The sequence below is a fragment of the Syngnathus acus genome, chromosome 3, assembly GCF_901709675.1.
Source record: "Syngnathus acus chromosome 3, fSynAcu1.2, whole genome shotgun sequence".
In the NCBI taxonomy this organism is placed as follows: Eukaryota; Metazoa; Chordata; class Actinopteri; order Syngnathiformes; family Syngnathidae; genus Syngnathus; species Syngnathus acus.
The window spans coordinates 5,522,157-5,543,565 of record NC_051089.1 but is presented as its reverse complement, the minus strand read 5'-3'; the positions used below and the strand labels follow the sequence as shown (position 1 = coordinate 5,543,565).

The 21,409-nt window shown below is 44.0% G+C and overlaps 4 protein-coding genes across 7 annotated transcripts in view; 3 read left to right on the top strand and 1 right to left on the bottom strand.

The window, feature by feature from the left end:
* Positions 1-28: 28 nt before the first annotated feature.
* On the top strand, positions 29-2,567 carry LOC119120910 (UDP-glucuronosyltransferase 2A2-like). 2 transcript variants are annotated; one of them, XM_037248159.1, is made up of 4 exons: positions 29-127; positions 455-2,090; positions 2,122-2,175; positions 2,420-2,567. In XM_037248159.1, exon 2 carries the CDS (start codon positions 455-457, stop codon positions 2,036-2,038), a length of 1,584 nt encoding a protein of 527 aa, XP_037104054.1. In that variant the 5' UTR covers positions 29-127; the 3' UTR covers positions 2,039-2,090; positions 2,122-2,175; positions 2,420-2,567. The 2 variants fall into 2 exon arrangements, with proteins under 2 accessions (XP_037104054.1, XP_037104053.1); XM_037248158.1 differs by having other exon boundaries at positions 30-127; positions 200-2,090.
* Positions 2,568-3,360: 793 nt separating this feature from the next.
* LOC119120909 (UDP-glucuronosyltransferase 2C1-like) lies at positions 3,361-5,647 on the top strand. The gene is made up of 2 exons (XM_037248157.1): positions 3,361-3,479; positions 3,620-5,647. The coding sequence occupies exons 1-2, from the start codon at positions 3,475-3,477 to the stop codon at positions 5,202-5,204; spliced, it is 1,590 nt and encodes a 529-aa protein (XP_037104052.1). The 5' UTR covers positions 3,361-3,474; the 3' UTR covers positions 5,205-5,647.
* Positions 5,648-5,684: 37 nt separating this feature from the next.
* On the bottom strand, positions 5,685-7,854 carry LOC119120915 (calcium homeostasis modulator protein 6). The gene is made up of 2 exons (XM_037248169.1): positions 6,471-7,854; positions 5,685-6,247 (listed from the first exon to the last, which is right to left on the bottom strand). Exons 1-2 carry the CDS (start codon positions 7,005-7,007, stop codon positions 6,092-6,094), a joined length of 693 nt encoding a protein of 230 aa, XP_037104064.1. The 5' UTR covers positions 7,008-7,854; the 3' UTR covers positions 5,685-6,091.
* Positions 7,855-8,064: 210 nt separating this feature from the next.
* Positions 8,065-21,409, top strand: part of nptnb (neuroplastin b) — a 21,150-nt gene continuing 7,805 nt past the window's right edge. For all 3 annotated transcript variants that reach the window (XR_005097588.1, XM_037248167.1, XM_037248164.1), the window contains exons 1-3: positions 8,065-8,548; positions 17,222-17,569; positions 20,696-20,870. Coding sequence is in view for 2 of the 3 variants with exons in the window: in XM_037248167.1 (XP_037104062.1) it covers positions 8,473-8,548; positions 17,222-17,569; positions 20,696-20,870 (599 nt within the window). In the remaining variant the exon portion in view is untranslated. The remainder of the gene's footprint in view (positions 8,549-17,221; positions 17,570-20,695; positions 20,871-21,409) is intronic.

The following is a 21,409-nucleotide window of genomic DNA, read 5'->3' as shown; positions in this document are numbered from 1 at the left end:
CTTCGCCCACGCAGCTGAACGAAAAATGTCCTTTCCTATTGTGCCGCAACGCTCGTGAACGTCGCACGCAATCCGAGGGGTGGAAGCGGACCCCGAAGCCTAAACAACACGCCGAGTCGACTTAAAGGTAAAAACATAACTGCACCTTAAGTATGCAACATGACATGTGTTCAATGACATCAATTTTGGTTCGTTTCAGTGTCCGGAAAAGTTTCGAAGTCTCTTGGATCGAAAGTGAAAAAGCACTTTAAACTGAACAGCCAAGTTTTTGCTGCCGCTCTTGCCTTGTCAGTGGTCGCGGGATTGTTGGAACCGAATCCCAGCTGACTTTGGGCAAAAAGCGGACTACATCCTGAGCTGGTTGTCAGCTGCGGGGTACGTAAAAAGACGGACAACCATTGAAAATCACTTTCACGCTGTCACTGAGTAAAGTTGTTTTGGTGTTTGATTCCAGATGAAGCTGCCATGTTACCGCAGCGCCTTGCTGCTCTTTATCTTGCTTCCCGGATCCTGTCAGGGTGGCAACATTTTGGTTTTACCAATTGAAGGCAGCCACTGGGTGAACATGGACATCCTCATGCAAGAGTTGCACGCGCAAGGTCACAACTTGACCGTCGTACGGCCCAGCAAGACGTGGTACATTAAGGACGGCGCCACCCACTACAACACCATCACCGTCTCCGTGGAAAGAAGCTTGGACCAGAACTTCATCACCGGCTTGATTTACGAAGTCATCGAATACGAAAGAGGCGCGATACCTCTCATGACGTTCCTCCATATGACTGTGGGATTGTTTGGAGATTTTTTGGAAGCTCACGTGATGGTGAGCAATTTCACAACGGCGGTTCTCGACGACCAGGATTTGATGAGGAGACTGAATGACAGCAAGTTTGACCTGCTGCTCACTGACCCCTGCTGGGGTGGAGGGGCTATTGTGGCCAAATATTTGAACCTCCCTCTGGTGTACAACGTCCGCTGGATAATCGCCACCGAAGCCCACCTCGCCATCGCCCCGTCGCCGTTATCTTACATTCCCGTCGTGGGAACTGGTAATACAAACAAAATGACCTTTCTTCAAAGAGTCAAAAATGTGTTTGTGTTTCTGATCGCTTCTACGCAACATTACCTGGTCATTAAAAACACGTACCAGAAAGTATGCGACAAATATCTCGGACCTGATAACGACATGCACCATTTGCTTCTTTCTGCTGACCTGTGGCTCATGAGAGTGGACTTTGTCTTTGAGTTCCCGCGTCCCACCATGCCAAACGTCATCTACATGGGGGGCTTCCAGTGTAAACCTGCCAAGCCTCTACCTGACCACCTAGAAGAGTTTGTCCAGAGTTCGGGAGATCATGGATTCATCCTAATGTCGCTGGGGACATTCGTGAACAAAATCCCCGCGGATTTAGCCGACTACATCGCGGCGACTTTCGCCAAGCTCCCTCAGAAAGTCATTTGGAGGTATAAAGGCGCTACACCATCCACGCTGGGCAACAACACTCTCCTGGTGGACTGGATACCGCAGAACGACCTCCTTGGACATCCCAAGATGAAACTCTTTGTGGCTCATGGAGGGACGAACGGTGTCCAGGAGGCAATTTACCACGGAATTCCCGTGGTGGGCATACCCTTGTTTTTCGACCAGCATGACAACCTGCTGCGTCTCACGGAGAGAGGGGCGGCCGTGGTGGTCACGTTAGCATTGGTGGACAAAGATGACAACTTCCTGAAGGCCATCCAAGAAGTTCTTGCTAACCCGTCCTACAGGAATAACATGCAGCGGCTCTCCAGGCTACACAAAGATCAGCCCGTCACACCGCTCGACAACGCCCTCTTCTGGATAGAGTTTGTCATGCGGCACAAAGGTGCAGCTCACCTGAGGACTGAGTCCTTCAAACTTCCCTGGTACACCTACTACAATGTCGACGTGTATCTATTCCTGTCTGGAGCTGTGCTGGCTCTGCTTTTAATGTTATTCATCATGATCAAATGTTTGTGCTCTGCAATATGTAAGAGGAAAATCAAACGTGAGTAGATAAATCACAATATATGTACGGTGAATTGCTTATTTGTGATTCACTTTTCCCGCTCTTCCTTGCAAATGTGACACTAAAGAAAGCAAGGTGGTAAACTTCTCAAGATGATGCAGCGATAGGCCAGGATGTACATATAGTACCGTATTTTCTGCACTATAAGGCGCACCGGATTATAAGGCGCACCTTCAATGAATGGCCCATTTTAAAACTTTGTCCATATATAAGATATATACATTTGGCCCGCGGGCCGGACTTTGGACACGCCTGCTGTAGTGGCTCAATATTGGTCCATATATAAGGCGCACCTGATTATAAGGCGCACTGTCTGGTTCTGAGAAAATTGGAGGTTTTTAGGTGCGCCTTATAGTGCGGAAAATACGGTACATTTGAATGTTGTGATGCAAAAAAGCAACATTTAATAAGCTTCATAAACAGTCTCTCAGTTTAATTAAAGTACTAAAAAAAACCAGCATGTTGTAAACGAAGTTTTGTGCAATGTATTAAAGATGATCTTACCTTTTTTGGAAATGTTGTCTTGAATGACTATTAGCATTTTTGTCGATTCTATGGTCACTCCAAAAGGCTTTGTGCATTCAGTCTGCTTAGTTCTTTCTGTAGTATTAGATTTTGACTCCATTGTTGTCATTCTAACCACTAATCTGCCGGAATCTGTAGCAGGATGATACCTAAGGAAACAATGTAAACAAAATGAATACGAGCCAAAATATCGACATACTGATCAAATCCATCACATTTTTAAGTATTCAATGTTTTCAGACACATTTAACACTCTTAATCTGTGATACCAACATCTTAGGTTTCAATTGCATTCAATTTAACAGGAAGTCATGTTTCCTTGATAAAGGTTGATTTGGGTCTGAGGAATCTGACTTCACAAACTAACACAATGTGGAAGCAAAACGTTTGTTTGCATTTTTCATTGTGTTCAATCTATGTTTATCTATCTGTCACGCCAGCAAACTCTCAAAGCAACAATACAATCATTCACGAATGTGCCCTCAACGGGAGCTCGCTTTAAAGTAGCGTAAAAGGAAATCCTGCCGAGAATCCTCCAAGAAGGAAAACATGAGCAGGCTAAGCAGAGAGTAGCCTATCAGGCTGCTGAACTGTGCCATCTAGTGGCTTAAAATAGCCGTCGTTTCCTTTTTGTGTCTGAAAATTCGTTTATTTCGTAGAAAACATAAAAGAGTGATAAATTACGCTGTAATGTCAATTTTCTGAAATGACACTTGCATTAACACAGGTAAAATGTGAACTAGCAATCTTTCCCCTTTGAACTATATCCTTATCAGCACACGAGTGTTTATGAGAATGAAACTATAATGTCAAAGTCCGACTGGGCTAGAACTGCAAGAACGAACACGAGTTCTCTTTCATAGAAGGGAATCTCTGGACTACATACATTGGATGTCAAATGAGGTAATATTGACTATTTTGTATCAGCGGCATTTTCAATCGATGCATGTATGTGTGTGAAAAATGGAACGGTCCTAAAATCTAAAGGAATGAAAACACTGTAGAATTTGTCTTACGGAATTTCTTTGTCATCCGAATTGTAGAGTGAAGATGCTTTGGTCTTGGGTCTGCCTCTTGCTTTCCACTCTATGTGTGACTTCCGCTTTTGGTGGCAAGGTGCTTGTTTTTCCATTGGATGGAAGCCACTGGGTGAACATGAAAGTGGTTATTGAGGGACTGCACTCGAGAGGGCACCAGGTTGACGTGTTGCGAACGGACGACAGCTGGTACATCAAGGAAAAGTCCCCGTTCTACACCTCTATCACGCTTGACGTGGAGTCGGGCTTCAGCAAAGATTTAATTATTGAGTTTGTGGAGCAGTTGCTGCGCATCCAGCGAGAAGGCAAGTCCGTCTGGACTCGTTTAAAACTGGAAAGGGAGCAAAGTGAAAAGGCCTCAGTGATGCATGAGAAAACAAGCAAATTGCTGATGTGGATTTTTGAGAATAAAACACTGGTGGAGTCACTGCGAAGTGCCAAATATGACCTCGTTCTGACAGACCCGGGAGTGCCGTGCGGTGTTATTCTCGCCCACTACCTGAAGCTGCCTCTGGTTCTCAACGTGAGATGGACCACCCGCGGCGAGGGGCATTTCTCAATCGCACCGTCCCCTCTCTCGTACGTGCCCCTTACAGGGACAGAATTTTCTGATAAGATGAGTTTTTTTGAAAGAGTAGTAAACAATTTGTTATTTATCTTTGCCGAATATCAACACTCAACGTACATCGAATCGCATTACGATGGCGTGGTTCAAAAATATTTAAGCCCCGACGCAGACTACCGTTCGCTGTTCCAAGCAGCAGACCTGTGGCTCATGAGAGTGGACTTTGTCTTTGAGTTCCCACGCCCCACCATGCCCAACGTCATCTACATGGGGGGCTTCCAGTGTAAACCTGCCAAGCCTCTACCCAACCACCTGGAAGAGTTCGTCCAGAGTTCCGGGGAACACGGATTCATCATCATGTCCCTGGGGACTCTAATCGGACAACTTCCTAACGACTTAGCCGACGAAATTGCGGCAGCTTTTGCCAAGCTCCCCCAGAAGGTCATCTGGAGGTATAAAGGTGCTAAACCCTCCACTCTGGGCAACAACACTCTCCTGGTGGACTGGATGCCACAAAACGACCTTCTTGGACATCCCAAGATGAAACTCTTTGTTGCTCATGGTGGGACAAACGGCGTCCAGGAAGCAATTTATCACGGCGTGCCAATCCTCGGGCTTCCGCTCATTTTCGATCAACGAGATAATCTACTCAGGATTATGGTGAGAAAAGCCGGGAAAGTCCTGGATATAGTCACCCTGGATCATGATATATTCTACCAGGGCATACAGGAAGTCCTGTCAGATCCATCCTACAGGAACAACATGCAGAGGCTGTCCAGGCTGCACAAAGATCAGCCCATCCCACCGCTCGACAGCGCCCTCTTCTGGATTGAGTTTGTCATGAGGCACAAGGGCGCAGCTCACCTGAGGACCGAGTCGTATCAGATGCCTTGGTATGTTTACTACTCTGTGGACGTGCTCCTCTTCTTGTCTGCTGTAGTGCTGCTCATTCTCGGTGCTCTTAGCACATTCACTTACTGGCTTTGCTCCAAATTGTGCCTGAAAAGAAAATGTAAACATGACTAAAGTTATGGACAAGTTACTTGACAGCTGAACTTCACAATGTACAATATAGTGACTTGTAACCTCAAGTAAGTCACAAGTCAAGTCGGACAATCTTGCACTGTTGATTCATGCATATAAACTTGATGTAACTTATCTTATGGTGAAGGATGACGTCCGGAGTTTGACTTGTTGCGTCTCTTTTTGTTGGTCATCTTGTGTTTTTGCCAATGTCCCTTTCTTGAGTTTATAAAAATCCTAATCCTTGAATCCAAATGTAATATTCTTCGGAGATTTCTCCATGATGCTTCTGGAGGTGCTTTTCCTTGGTGGAAAACTCAAATAGACATGGGAGATCCCTGATGGTTGTGTATTACAAAAATAATGTATTTTATTAAAAGACAATATTAAAAAAAACATTTAAATACTGGAACAGAATATACGTTTTTCACGTGGCATCTTACATTTTACAATTATAAATCAGGTCTTTTTTTTTTTACATAGTCTGTGGAGGGAGAATTTTGACAAATTTATTGATCTTTTTTTTTCTGCAAAATATTGAATAATTAAAATTAATTCCTTTCATTGAACACTGGTCTTTGGTTTGTGTTGCGTTCGTGTTTGAACTCAAATGAACAGAAACGCAAGACTTCTTTTTTTTTTTTAAAGCGGTCCTGATCCGCTGAATGCAGCGACAGTATTCTCATATGGTTGGGTACCTGGAAAGGAACCAAATTCCATATTTGGGTCTTCAGCTGAAGAAATTCGAGAAACCTCGCTCCAAAATGTCTTTTGGTCGACTATTAGACCATACGCTGATAATATTAGAATATAAAAAACGTGGTTACATTCATCCGGCCTCTGGATCTCAGCTTTTTTTGGGGAGGGGGGGCAATTTTCCTCAAAGTGTCTCAAGACGTCCTGGTCTGCAGAGAACTCATCCTGAGGACGGTGAGCTCGGCAACCTCTGTATCCTGAAGCTCCTCCACTTCTTGTTGGCAACTTTGTCTGATCACATAGATGACGAGCCCCACGCAGATGACAATGAGCAGGATGATGCCTAGTACCTGAATAAGTGAACAGGAGTCTCACATTATTTTCACTCTGGGAGTCGTTGAGATAATTTGTTGCAAGAAAGAAGAGTGCTTGGACGTAAACCGGTTCAGGGGCGATTGTATAATTGTTGAGCGGGGCATATAAAATATGAACCACATGCTGCTTCACCAAGTCAGAACCACATGTAGCAGCCTATCCTGCTGTAAGAAAAAATAATTCAGAACGTCCACTCACCTGAGAGAAAACAAAGAGCTGCTGCGAACGCAGCATGAGTTCTTGCTGGGGGACACCTCCATCACTTATTGGTTCGCACCACTTCTGCGGAGCCGCCCTGTCCACCAGCACAAATCTACCCTCCCAGTCTGTCATAGCGCAGGCAAAGTACTGGCCGTCCAAGAAGAGCAAAATGAGCCAGACGACGGCGGGCACCACGCTGGAGAGCGATACGGTCCGGCGACGCCACACGTCGCAACGGCACCCCTGGATGATGAGCATCAAGGTGAAGGCCATGACGGCCGGGAGGATGAAGAAGGCGGACGAAAACACGCCGTTCCACGTCGGGTTGCACGGACACTCGAACTCCAGTTCAACCAGCTTCTCCAGTCCCATGAGGATGAAGCCGAATGCCACGTTGGAGACCAGCGGACTGCTGCTAAGTTCATCTTTGAGCCTGGTAAGCCATTGTTGTTGACTTTCCATACTAAGTGGGCCCAAGAAATGAAGAGAGTCGCTGTGAAAAGCCAAAAAGAGGGTCTGGCGTTGTGAACACATTGGCAACGGCTAAGTGATGCATGATTAACACGGGCAGCCCTGAGTTGTCCCCCCTCGGGCAACATGCCGCGCTTCCACTCTGATTGGTTTCGAACAAAGGAGGCGCTGACATCTCCGCAGCCCATTGGCCGGGCCCAGGTTTCAGGTGGGGTTAGTTTTGAAACAAACTGGAGGGAGGGCTGCAAAGCGGAGCACAAAGGCGACGTTGGTATCGCATGTCCGAGTCCAGCGTGAAGTCTCTTCAAGTAATGGAGGTTGCGGTTGTCTCATAAGTGTCTTGAGAATTTTAAGCTTCAAAGCCAGTGAACCTCATTTGACAAACTTCTTTCTTCACAGCAAGAATATTCTTAATGAAATAACGACAAAAAAAGTTGTCATCAACAAAAATAGATTCTCTCTCTCTCCATCTGTCATTCCATCTACTTCATTCAGGTGCTGCCTTCAGGGACAATCTGAAATCATAATTCCCTAGCAGATGAGCAAGGTCGCTTCTGTCGACACTTCTCCAAACTGTCCGCATGAGGTCGCACTTGCAGCAGCGCCGATTTGATAACAAGGGCAGACGAAATGGGATTAACCAGGAGGCCATGTTGAACTTTTCAAGGGGATATGCTTGCACGCGCAGCCGATGAGCGATGACATTAAATAAATATGTATTAAAAAATAATATATACCTCCACTTTCCCTCTAACACAATTAGTATTATTAAAGCAGCCAACTGGGAGGGGCAAGCGTCTTGGTGAAGGCCATCATCATCTATGTCGACCGAATTGCAGCATAAATATTGCACGAGAGAGAGTGGGTCCATAAGTAGAGGAAGTCACGTGGTTGCCAGCGCGTACTTCCTCCAAAATACAACACGGCAAAATGATAGAGAAGGAAGACAGAGAAGAGGTGCGCCTTTCACGCCGCGTGCAATAATCAACAAACTAGTGTGGTGGTGTTGAATATTGGATTCGCCTCTAAGCGTGCGTAATTACGCACCCTTTAAAAGCGTCTTTCTTCCCTTCTCAGGAGTGGAGAGAGCCAATGCGCATCAGTTTGCGCATCTTTGAATCTTCCCAACTACGCTGTGGACAATCTCTGTGACACCCCCTCCCCCCCTCCCTCCTTTCCTCGATCCATCCTCCTCTGCAATCCGACGAGGCTTCTTCGCCGCCGATGGCCGCACTTCGGCACCCCTGAGAGCCGCCGGCCGCTTCCTCACCATCCGTCGCGCCCCCCTTTTTTTATTTCCTCCGACGGAACCACCCATCGACATCCTTTTCCCCGCTGTCCTTCAACGCCAAATCGAGGAATCTGCTGTCATGCTGCACGCGTCTCTTCACCTCTACCATCATCACCATCATCATTATTATCATTAGTCCAGTTTGTGATCGACACCAGATCATTCATTTCCCACTCCCCTACCCTTCCCTCACCCTCCCTTTGCATTCCCCCCCCCCCCGAGCGGGACCACGACGGGATGCGTCCTGGTGCAGTGATGCTGCTCCTGGTCCTCCTGGGCAACTTGATGCCGCCCTTCGTCACGGCTCAAAACGGTAAGAAGAAGATAAAGCAGATGTGACCCGTGGCGTGACTGATGAAAACACACGAGAAGAATAATAGAGAGAAAGAGGGGGGGGGGGGGGGGGGTAAAGTGACTTAAAGAGGATTTAGACTCCACTTGACTGCACTGCACTTCCACCCTAAGATGCAACTAGGTAGGCTTCAATAGAGTCGTCGCGAAATGACTTCTATGACTTATTTAGGGTGTCCCATTTTCTTGGTGGCTTTACTAACCTATCTCTAATCTCAATTAGGGAACCACTTCAGTTTTTTTTATTTTGTGTTTGCCTGGGTTGGACTAAGAGTTCCTGCTGAGGTTCTATCTCTTTTTGGAGCCACGGGCAATTGGTCACCCACCTTGTCCACAAGACTCGTTCTTGTACTTTAAATATGGGGGGGGCCAAAGCGACTACAAATAGTCTTTATGCCCAACTGCTTTTGTGTTGAATTATATTTACGTTTTGCCTTACTCGTTGAATTTATTACATGCAAGATCAGAACTCATTAAACTCATCTATCATTTATTTTTTATTACAAATACTCAGATAGTTGTCTAGAACACGTGCTGCAATTTTATCAGAAAACATCACTAAAATATTCTTTAAGCGCCACCTTGTGGTGTTGTTGTGAGGTTCAATTCATTGATGGTGTTTTTCATCTTCGTTTAGGATGATGCCCTGTTTTGTTGGGGGGTCAATGAATGCACCTTGTGCAGAAAGTGAAACAAAAAGTATGGTTTTGCATCTCTGGCAATGTTGATACTAATTTATAAAATTGTTGTCTAATGACTTATACAGTTTGAGTTAAGTGATAGTGCACATAGGGTGTTACTTAGGCTAGTATGTTAGCTTGTTCGTCTTGAATAACTACTAAATGCGGTGGTCACACGGGGTCATCATTGTGTACATGGTGTTGATGTTTTGCTGATGCAATTATTTGTGGATTGTTGCTATTTTAACAGAGGTAACTAAGCCCAAAGTCAGACATTGTCGTGTATTTGTATTGATGTGTGCCTTGGAGAGGCGTGGCCTAGTTAGTGACATCACAAGCTGTACTTTCACTTTTTTATTGTTTTAAATTCCTTTGTTTTATGCACAAGATTTTGGATGCTGCTGTGGTTGTTTTTAAAGTACCGTATTTTCCGGACTATAAGGCGCACCGGACTATAAGGCGCACCATTAATGCATCATGTCAGATTTTTCATCCAAATCAAATCATTCTCCAGTTTATCTTTTTTATTTCAACTTCAGACGCAACAAATTACTTTATAATCACAAAATAATGATCCATAGTCTTTTTGATTCATGATTCATAGTCTTCAGCGGGCCACTTATGATTGATTTCATGACACAATGCTTCGGGCCAGTTTAAATTTAAGAATTTGGTCCATATATAAGGCGCACCGGACTATAAGGCGCACTGTCGGCTTTTGAGAAAATTTTAGGTTTTTAGGTGCGCCTTATAGTCCGGAAAATACGGTACTCTCCAAAGTTAAGTTGTTATCACTAAGTTCAACTTTGAGGCCGCTTTTTCAAATCCCCCAGTTTTTTTCTCCTTAAAGGATAAATTTAACATATTTACATTACATTTGTGTGATGACCGAGAGATAATCATGAGGGGCGGAAAAAAAATAATGAAACAAACGCATGGGAGGGAATTAGCGTGCATACTTAAATTTAAAGCCTAATACCCCGCCTCGTCTTTTCTGGAGGATAATCGGACATCCATGTTCGATTGCTAATAAATGGTGATTTTTGGGGACATTTCCAGCGTGGGATGAGAAGTGTTGACACAAAACTGCATTGTCCTCGTTTTGACAGGGTTCAATTTGACCCATTTCAAACAAATACTGCACTACAGAAAATAGAATGACAACGTATCCCAGTGGATTAAGGAGAAAATAACCCATACAGTTTCATAACAAAATCTCATCCCAGGGATTCCATTCTTTTCCTTTTTTCTCGGTTTGTAGTGCCAGGTGCGTGACGTGAGGCATTTACCCATCTTGGCTATGTGGGGAATCTTATATCCCATAATCTGTCTATTCTTGGACATATCTGAAGACGGGTTTTCTATGGTTGAGATTGTGCCCAATGACATTTAGGGGTAGGGGGTGTTATTGTCGGTAAGTCTATTGAATGTGACAGTACGTCAGCTGTTTTTTTTTTGCACTCGAAAGCCGTTCGGTTCTCCAACACAGTTCAGATTGAGGGCCAAGCGTTGCGCGTCTCTTTATGTAATGTTGGCTTTCCTGTGCGACTCCAGCCTTCGGGTTGTGACGCGCAAAGACTAATAATTATAATTGCATCAGATGTAATCATGGTTTTCGAGGAGTGGCGGGGCGGGTCGCAGGGGGAATCCGTGCCTCTTTCCCTCCTCACATTCATCGAGGAGGAAGTGAAGTGTGCGGTCGAGTTCCTGCGACAAATATGAGTCCGAATAGTGTTCCCCCATGCCCCCCTCGCGGCTATTCTGCCCCGTTTCTATTTTTAACGCCATGACACGGCATCGTGGGTTTAAGGTCCTTTTGTGAAAGTGAATCCATTAACGCTTAATGGATGGCCTCCTTGTGCACAGCTGCAGCCGCCTCGCCAAGAAGTGTGATGCCACTGTCAGCCACAAAGGCCGAGAGAAAATATACAGTATAGCCTGCTGCTAATGCTAAGTTATTTGAGGGACCATACAACCATCCGTCCATCCATCCATCCATCCATCCATCCATCCATCCATCCATCCATCCATCCATCCATCCATCCATCCATCCATCCATCCATCCATCCATCCATCCATGCAATAGAAAAAAAATAAGCCCTGCATAAGTAATGGTGTATAATTATTTTCCCAATAAGTGTTCCTTTTGTTCCTCTTTATTTCCACCAAGCGTTGCAATCAAGAGAGGCGGGGTTTGCCTTTTTAAGAATAGCATTATGAAGCTGCATCCCATCCAATCAATACAACAAAGAGACGAAGGAACAACTTGTCCATTATCGTGTTTCTTGTCCGCGCTCTGGACAAAAGGTCCATTTGTAAATCTGGAAAATATGCTGCGGGCCTCGAGCCAGCTCTTCGACCGAGTTGTACTTGATGCGTGTGAAATCTGATATGGACCCGCAGTGAACGCAAAAACACAGGCTGACATGGGCGCGCAACGAAAAATGAGCAGGGTTTAGTATGTGTGTGTGTGTTTTGGGATCATAGTTTCGAGGTATATTTATGATTTGAAACTTATTGAGGAGCTCGCAATATAATAATAAGCCAACGTGAATGTGAAAATAACCAGGAAGTAGAAACCTAGCTTAATAAACATTGAGGAAGAGAAGCAACACTTCTGGCTCAGTCATCCGCATGGCTAACTGGTAATTATCTGCAATTAGCATGACATGGACATATCCACTCATGTTATCTCACTAAAGGCATTCGACCTTCAAGGCACCACTGCATAGCCATTAGCATATTTTATTATCAGTTGATGTAATGGACAGATGTCCCACAATAATTAGGATTATTTTTTTACACAATGTACAGGGTGTCCAGTTAGCAATAAAAGGCGATGATTTAGCATGTGTGTCAAGATTTGTAACAAGCTACTGGCTAGGGTCTTGTGAAATCCCCCAGTTTTGCTTCAAAATGCTAGACTCTGCCTGCTTTGACCTTCAAAAAACAATAAAAGGACGTGTTTAGCGGTTGTGATTACAGGGCCGGATTAGAGCGTGGCTACCCAGCAAGGGTTACTGGGATTTAAATCTCATTAAACTGTTGCCGCGCTGGCGCTGTGTGATTGGGAAGCGCTTTTATTTGAATTTGCAAATAACAGCGATACTGTGTCTCGTGGCTCCCCCACCGTGACATTACATAAGATGTAAAATGCCGGTGGCATCAAGCGGTGTCGGAAGCAAACAATGTGGCTTCACATACTCGATTCATTTTTGAACGTTTGCATGATTGGCTACCGTGAAACGAAAAGACTCAGGCTCAATATGAAAGGGAATAATCGACTGTCACGTAATTTGCAAATAATGGCCTACTCGATTGGACACTTTGCTCCCTATTAGTGTCATGGCACACTCGTGCGAGGTACACTCGTGCGAGCTTGACGTTGCAAAAAGGTTAGCTGGGTTATGTATGCTATGCTAACAGTCACTCATTACTGCTCTGTGTGCAAGAAGTGATGCATCGTGTCGTAACAGGTGAGGCAAGTTGCAACCATTTTGTAATAATGTGGGTATCTTTTACACAATCGAATTATCTCACAGGAAATGATGATATTCTTAACCGTCACGTCAATTGTGAAAAAACAGCTTAATCGCTTGTAAAAAAAAACATATGCAAAGTACTCACCCTTTGATGACAGAGGTACGTTTTCGAGTAGTTAGTTGTGTATTTGGTCTTCATCACTCTTCGATGCAAATGTAAATAAAAATAAGAAATTATCCACTATATAGAAAATTGCGATTATAAACCTCTACTACAGTGGACCCTTGCTAACTCAAGGCTCAGCACAATTCACAATTGTTTTATTCAATACAGTATTTAAAAACATTGGGGTTTTTTTCTTTTTTTTTTGGGTGGGGGAACCTTCAATGGGTGACAATTAGATGGGCAGCACGGTTCCTACCCATCACAAATGGCGGGGTTTCACGTTATAGTTGTAATATCACCTTTCGCCACTAGATGGCAGAAATTGTTTACGATGCTTGAAATGTTTGCAGATTTGGAAGACATGCAGGACAAACAGTATCTGAATAATTAGATTGTGTGCATATTTTACACATATGCAAGTACTTGGTCTGTGTGCATATTTTACACATATGCAAGTACTTTGTCCATATTTGATTTTTTTGACATCCATCTGGTTCGGAAGTGTGTGGTCCTTTGTGGCCACCTGTTAGCACTGATAAAAAATGGTGGCCCACTTCATCATTTACGTTGCCCATCCCTGATGTATAAAATAATCCTGTTACAACTGCTTGATGCGGGAGGGGGGGAATGTTTTAAAATCAAGTCAGGTAGCACGCACCCACAGATGCACCCACTACCATTTCGCATTTCACCATGCGCACACATACACACGCTACCTTCCTGCATGTGACCAGTTCAGCGGTCCTTGGGGGGGTTTCCTACTCGCTGCTCTCTCTGTCTGCCTTGTGGGAGTGCAGATGGGGATCCAGGTTGTAGGCAGGCAGCTGACTCACTCAGGCTGCACGGCGCTTGTGTGCGGCTTGATGTTGCCTCTCAGGGGAGCTCTCTTTTATACCGACATCAGTTGGAGTAACACTTTAATGCTTAAACAATTCAGATTTTTTTCGTGCCACTGCTGCTGCCGAACAATGAGCTTCTCTCTCATTGCGTTACCCTACTTCGATTCCTTGTAAACTAACACAGCAACTTAAAACTAAATAACAGATTTGAACCACATAAAAACTTGCTAGTCCTAACACGGAAATGTAAATTCTCTGCTGAAAATGCCACAACATCGAAAATGTTCTATTTGGTCTGTTAGGATTAATACCGCAGATATCACGCTGGACTTGTAGCCAGTCAATCAATAGGTGACCTTTTATCCAGTTGGAAAAGTCAGCTGTGTGAATTACTAAACAGCAAATGTTCTATTTTTGCCACAGTTGAAAAGACAGTTTGGGTTTGGCAGTATTCTACCCTGGACTGGTCGCCGATCAATAGAGAGTGACTGTGAATCAGAATAGGAGGACATTGAGTGCTAATCTAGCCCTGATGGTAGCATGTTTTGTGTCATGTGAAGGGAACAAATCTATTTTATGGGCCAAAGCAGCAGAGTCCATTAGTGACCATTCTTGTCCCAATATCACTTTGAAGTGAGAATGCATGATGGATGAATGAATGCCAGCTGCTCTGTGTCAGCATGTTGTTGGAACGGCGCAGCAATTGGGCTTGTGAGCATTGTCTGTAGTTTGTTCCGTGCATTAATTCTCCCCCGCTGAATACAAATTACAATTTTTTTTCTCCGGGCCGTCACCTTGAACAGCATTTAATTGGCTTTTTTAATGCATTCATTTTCTCTTGTTATTATCACGGTGGATGGCTACCTTTGCCACGAGCTGAGTTGCTCAACTTCCCGACGCATACGATCGTAGTAAAGAACGTCACGGTAAACGTGTCAGATTGAAATTCCGCTTTTACGAGCGTAGGCGTATTAGACTTGGTTTCACCCTCTGGAATGATGTTGTGAGCTTGATGGAAGCAGATGTTTGCAGAGAAAAGAAACAAATGCTAATTAGTCTGCATAACTGGAGGCATCGCGCATAGAAGCTCGCATTGTAAGTGCTGAATATCCTCCGACAGTTTTTTTTTTCTAATTCCCGCCAAATTCTCCTCACAATTCCTGCCTCCCTTCTATCCAATTCATTTCCATCTGGCTGTGAGGCATGAGCATGTTTTCGGCAACAGAGCTGTTGCTATGGTTACCAAGTTAAAAAAAAATCATGTATTGTTAAGTATGTGAAATATTTTGGCTCGACTTTTGACATTCTGTTCGAGTCAACTTGCCAGATGACAGCGATCACAACTTTGGGGGAGATTGCATTTCCAAATCAACTGAAGCCAAATGAGAAATCGAAGCTACGCAGAACGGTTGCTTATAGGCTAGCACATCTGTTTCACAATCAGTAGATTTGGGATTTTCTATGGTTAATCTGCCTTCCATGAATATTAGGTCCATTCAAGAATCCGAATTGTTCGTAGAGTGTGAGTGGTTATTTGTGTTTATGTGCGATGGACTCGACTGGGGACTAAAATCTCGCCCAAAGTAGACAGGCGCAGGTTTAATCGTGACCCAAATGAGGAAAACTTCAAGAGAAAAATGGATGATTGGAAGGAAGGAAGGAAGGAAGGACGGACATGTAAACTGCAGGTAAAAATGAATGGGCGCCCCCATTTCCCTGGAGGAAGCGATGTGGTGTGCCAGTAAATGGGAGCGTCAGGAGGAGTTATTGCACCTTCTTCGTCATGTCAGTAGGAGGTGCGCCTATGAGTCACTTTAAGGCAGGAACTTCATCACGCACAAGACATTTGCTCAAGGTCCGACCTTGTAGAGTTTGATTATTAGAGTTCGGTCTTTTATGGCGTGTCATCAAGTTTCACCGCCATCACATGCGACGACGAAAAATTAATGTCTGCGCATTAATGTCTTGTTTTTTACGCAAAATATTTTTGATTAAGGGAAATAGCTCACAAATGATACTATATCTAGCTAAAGAATCATGACTAAGCGAATCAAACCATTTCATAGACCTATATACTACTTTCTGCCAAAACAAATCTTCGAGGGTCAGAAAAATAAAACAGCAGTTTAACAGCGTCTTTGTTCCAATTTCCTCTACTGATCGAGGACAAAGTTAAGTTAAAGTCGTTTCTTTTTTTTCTTTCTTTTGTTTACATCTGACAGGCGGTTGAGAAGAATATCCGTGGTCCAGGTGATTTGTCATTAGATGAGGTTCATTAGGGCTGTCAGTGTGTTGTTGGGCTGACTACCGATGCGGAACAAGTGTGTGAAGGAAGTCCAAACACACACTGGTACATGTATATCTTTGACACTAACATTGATGGGATCCCATTTCATTAACAATACTGCAGTGTTTCCTATAAGGCATGGATGGAGGTGGTTCCCAGTGGAATACTACTGGCTGATGGTATTCCAAAGTGTCAGTCATTCACCGGTCTGTGGGGGAGGTGTTGGCGGTTTGACTTTTCCTCAAATGGATTTTGAAAAGAAAAAAAATGCTCTTGAATTTCCCGCTCATTCAAATTGAGGGTCGGTTGACCTCATTTTTGCTGTCATAACAATATCTGCTCGGGATTAAAGGAGATTAAATTTATTCCTGTCCCTCCCCATGAATGTGTGGCGTTTTCTGTAAAGTGCCGTTAATAAGGCACTTGATTTGTAATTTAACTGTGCAGGCTAGTTTATTTGATTAAATACCACTGGATTACATGTTTGTCCTTCAATGAAGACAGCAGAGAAAGACCAATTTAACAGCAGAGACACTCTTGATCTAGTCTCAACTCACTAAACTGTCTCAAAGACAATGTGACATTAGCAATATAAAACTTCAATCATTCAGATCATTGTAACTGGCATTAAAACACATTCATACTCAGATTCACATCGAAGGACAATTAAGGAGTTAAATTGATATATTTACCCAAAAAACTTCCATTCAAAACATTTTTAGATCCAAGTCTCACCTTTATAGCTGTTGTTCATTCCCAGCCCCAGCAAAGTTAGCATTCAAGTTTTCCTGTGATTGAGGTCAAGTGAAAGCGTTGCCACTGATTGCCGCGGCAACGCGCCCAAGTGTACGTCTACTCGACAAGTCCTGCTGATGAAGCGATTTTGAGGAACCTGACGAGACTGATGAAAATCGGTTGTGCTTTTCCCTAGAATATATTTACAGTCGACAGTTTGAAGGCACTGGTCAGAGAATCGGTTCGCAACTGGTTTCACTTTGGGACTTTTTCCATTGTCATTTAGTTCCAATGCAAGTCCAATCAAGTAAATTGTAAAAGTAGTTTTCACTTGTTATCCTGTTTTTCCAAGCTGTATTCTCATCACATTGAATTTCCTTCACACTCCCTCGATATTTTCTCACCTTACCGACTGCTCTAACCCTCTTGATCTCTTTTGTTTTCAGCTGGATTTGTAAAGTCGCCGATGTCTGAGACTAAGCTTACCGGGGACACGTTTGAGCTCTACTGCGACGTACTTGGTAACCCCACCCCAGAGATCCAGTGGTGGTATTCCGAAATCAACCGAGCAGATTCGTTCAAGCAGCTGTGGGATGGAGCCCGCAAGCGCAGAGTGTCCATCAACACGGCCTACGGCGCCAACGGTGTCAGCGTTCTGGGTATCACGCGCCTCACGTTGGAAGACTCTGGGACCTACGAGTGTCGGGCGAGCAATGACCCCAGGCGAAATGACCTGCGACAAAACCCCGCCATCACCTGGATTCGGGCCCAGGCCACCATTTCGGTGCTACAGAGTGAGTAAAGCATGTCCTTAGATAATGAATGAACTTGTAACCTTTTGTCCTCCATCATGTACGCTAAAAGTGATAGTCTTGCTCAAATATGTCTTATAGGAGAGCAACGATACAAGATATCTTCTCTAAAGTCCATGTCCTTGCTTCGGTTTTCATGATTTGATTGTCTCCCGAGTAATCCTTTAAATGTCTTGTTGCATATAATCACAAACATAGAAACACATTGCTTTCCACATTTTTACCCTTCCTATCTATCCACTTCACTGGCTTCTATCCAAAATGTTAATTTCATCAATTCAATCTTGAGTGACTGTAATTGTGACTGTTATTTTGGTTGCTTCTCTTGCAGTGGATTGTCTTAACTCTCCTACTAGTCTCAGAGTTCTTCAATTTTTCATTTTCTCTACAGCCTTTTCACTCAAATGTAATTGTAGGACAAAGTGACATTGGAGTCTAGTCTCTAGGAAAAAAAGAGATCATATTTTTGCTCTCTAATTTGGTGGTGATCCAATAAAAGAATCGGACCCCATCGGGTGTCTCATTTCACCTTCGAATGGGGCATATTTTATTTCTATGAAACAGTCTCCATGGACTTGTCTGAGCACGGTATAAGCTTCTCGGCCAATCGGTAATGACATTATAGGCTCTTCAACCCTCTGCTCTGTGCACACAAACAGTCAAACAAACTGAATGGCGAGAAGACCTTTCTAATCTGTGCATGCTTGGCTGCTTGGCCTACTGAAGCACAAAGAGACTTAGAATGTTGTTAGTCATAGTGAGCTTCTCCCAGAGAGGCTGAAAAGTTTTCTGATCCTTGCCAGCCTTTCTGACAAATCTGAATGTCGGTTTTAGCAACATTTGATTGAGGCAAAATTGATTATTTTTAGCATACCACCAACTAAAAGTGTACACATTCTGTTCTGAAGACATGTTCTGTGCATATACGGTTTTATCAAAGGCACGATATAAACCGGAATTGAACATCCCGGATCTAAGGAAAATATATTTCAGGACTTTGAGTTGCTAAGCATCAAGACTTCCCACGTTGTCCTTTTTAAATATTTTAACCGTCATACAAGTGCAAAATGTTAATCAATTAGAATGTTAACATAATGAATTACTTACCACTTAATGGCGTGTGAGGGTCATTGACTCAGAGATGAAAGGACAGGGGAGTTATTGCTTGTCCTTCAGACAGGGGTATCTTCACATTGAGACCAAACAATATCATTTCCTACAACTTCAGATCCGAGTTGATGAATCTGGAGGGTCCACACCACTTTTCCATTGCTCGTACAAACTCGTTCTAGAATCAAGAATACAAGCAGTGATTATCAATGCAAATACGACGAAGATCCAGGACGGACAGCGCTAAGAAATTACACACGGTGCCTCTTCGAGTTTCTTTTCAGCGGGTATTATCGATACATGCGAGAACACACTCTCACATTTTGAGTGGAGTGCCACTTGAATTAAGTCCAGTGAGTCACAGTCTGTGCTTCAAATCAAACTAGTTACATTTAAGAAGGAACATTTTGTGTGACTTAATAAGCCAGTAATGGATCAGATTTTCTTTTAGAACTCAAAATTGAAAATCCCCGTTAGGCACAAGCAGTTCCATTTGGTACAATCAAATACTACTTGAGAGACCCATAATTCTCTACATGCCAGTCACTTCATGGCATGATATCATAATGCCCTCAGCTGTTTTTATTGAATTATTTTTGTGTTAAGCAGCATAGTCAAATAGTGGGCTGGCTAACAGACAGGCGTCCAATCTCCGTTGGGATATCTCGGTCAGAAGGTTTCTTGTTTGCCCCATAATCGTATGTCTGGATACTCCCACCTACCCCGAAATGCATGTAAGTTACACTTAAGATGCTAAAATTCCCATAAAGTGCGAACGTGAGTGCAAATGGTCGTCTACATGTGCCCTGCAATTTGGTACCGACTGGTCCATGGTGGACAGCTGTACCCCGCCTCACGCCTACACAGCTGGTATGGACTCCAGCTCACTATCTATCTTTATGAAGCCAAGCACTAATGGATTATTTTGTGTTGTGTTATCTGGAAAATAGAGGGCGATACGAGGAAATCTGGTTTCTCTGCCTTTTTATTTATAGACATTTTATATTGAGCTTCAAGCATACATAGAGCTAAATTTTTCAGCGTTATGAAGATTGACAGAGCGTCCTTAGAACAACCTTCTGTGTGAATTGCCTGTGGACCACTCTGCCGAGTTAGCTAAATGTTAATTTATGTACCTCATGTTGTGTCTGTATGCATGTCTTGAACATGCTATTAATAGAACATGCTTGGTAGAGGGGAGAAGCGAGAGAGAGAAGAGGGGCAGTGATTTCCCTGTAGCTAGTGCGCATTACAGCAGAGCAGGAAGATGATGCTGCGAATGCTAATACAAGCCACTGGATAGTCATCTTTTGCCACCTGGTTTGTAGCCTTGCAGGGATCAGTAGCGTCACAATGCTCGGGCCCAGTACTCCTCCCCCTTCAGGGGTTTCATGGCCGCCGAGGTGGGTCTGCCCTGGAAGCGAGCCTCCCACTCATGGCAGAGCAGAGGACACTCTGCCTTGCATGTCCTTGAGAAATGAATCGTGTAGTGACCAGGAATCTCTCTCATACAAAGGGCAAAACTGTGCAGCACAGTAGGAATGTATGTCGGAACTGAGGTAGTATTTTACTTGGCTGGTTACTTGGTTTTGACATACTTTCTTAGGGGTGGGCAGTTTCGCTTCTCAAGGGCTCCCCCCCTTCTTGTCTTAGATATTCCCCTCCTCCTACACACCTGGTTCATCTGATCAGCAAGCCGTGCAGAAAAAATAATGATCCTGATCATTTGATAAAGATGTGTTGGAAGAGGGGAAACATCGAAAGCATTCAGGAAAGTGCCCATCGAAGACTGGAGAGGCTCCTCTCGTTTTAAATGAATGACTAGAATGTGGGATGCATCTGTTTTTGGAATTCCTACATACATGAACTTTACACCAAAGCAAGCCATCCACAAATATCTCATTCAAATAGCTTAAAGCCTTAAATGGAGCTGCTAAATATTGCAATAGTGAGCCCCGCTCCTGTGATAAGGCTGGACTGTCCGTCTTTGTCTTGCAGAACCAAAGATCAATGCCTCTGATCAGATCATCTTGCCGACGGACTCCCCTGGCGTACCGATTACTCTGCATTGCAACCTCACCACCGCCCACACCGAGCACACGGAGAGCTTCTGGGTGAAGAACGGGCGAGAGATTGCTAACACGCGGACTGAGCACAGGACCACAACGTATAGGTGCGCCTTTGAGGACTGGGTGATGCATAAAACACTGATAGAATGTTAATCAGACATCCTAAATTTAGCTGATCATTTCAAGACAAAGGTTGCATACTGATTGACCTTCTGGCAGTCCACCTGATTTGAATTGCTGAATCTTCCCCATGGACAAATTGTGGTAATTGGCTTCTTTGGATAAGCAAAACAAAGCCTGATTTCAAACTTATTCGATATTAAAAATGATAAACCCTGGCCTTTGGTACTAACTCGTTTTTACTTTGCACTGTCACAAAGGATCGCCAGCGGAGCACAAAGCCACTGTCACCCCTGTAGACAAACCACAGATTCTCCCTAGCCACACAAGATAGGACCAATTGGTCACTTCCTTGTCACATTATATCAGTGCTACTCAGAAGATTACGGCTAATATGCTCATGGCTCCCTTCCCTGCAGGATCCCGAGCCGCTGCGCTGTAATATTCTCGTATCATGCCACCACATTGGTCGCTACTGGCTCGCTGGTCCTCTGGGGCCCTCACTTCTGTAGTCCCAGCTAAT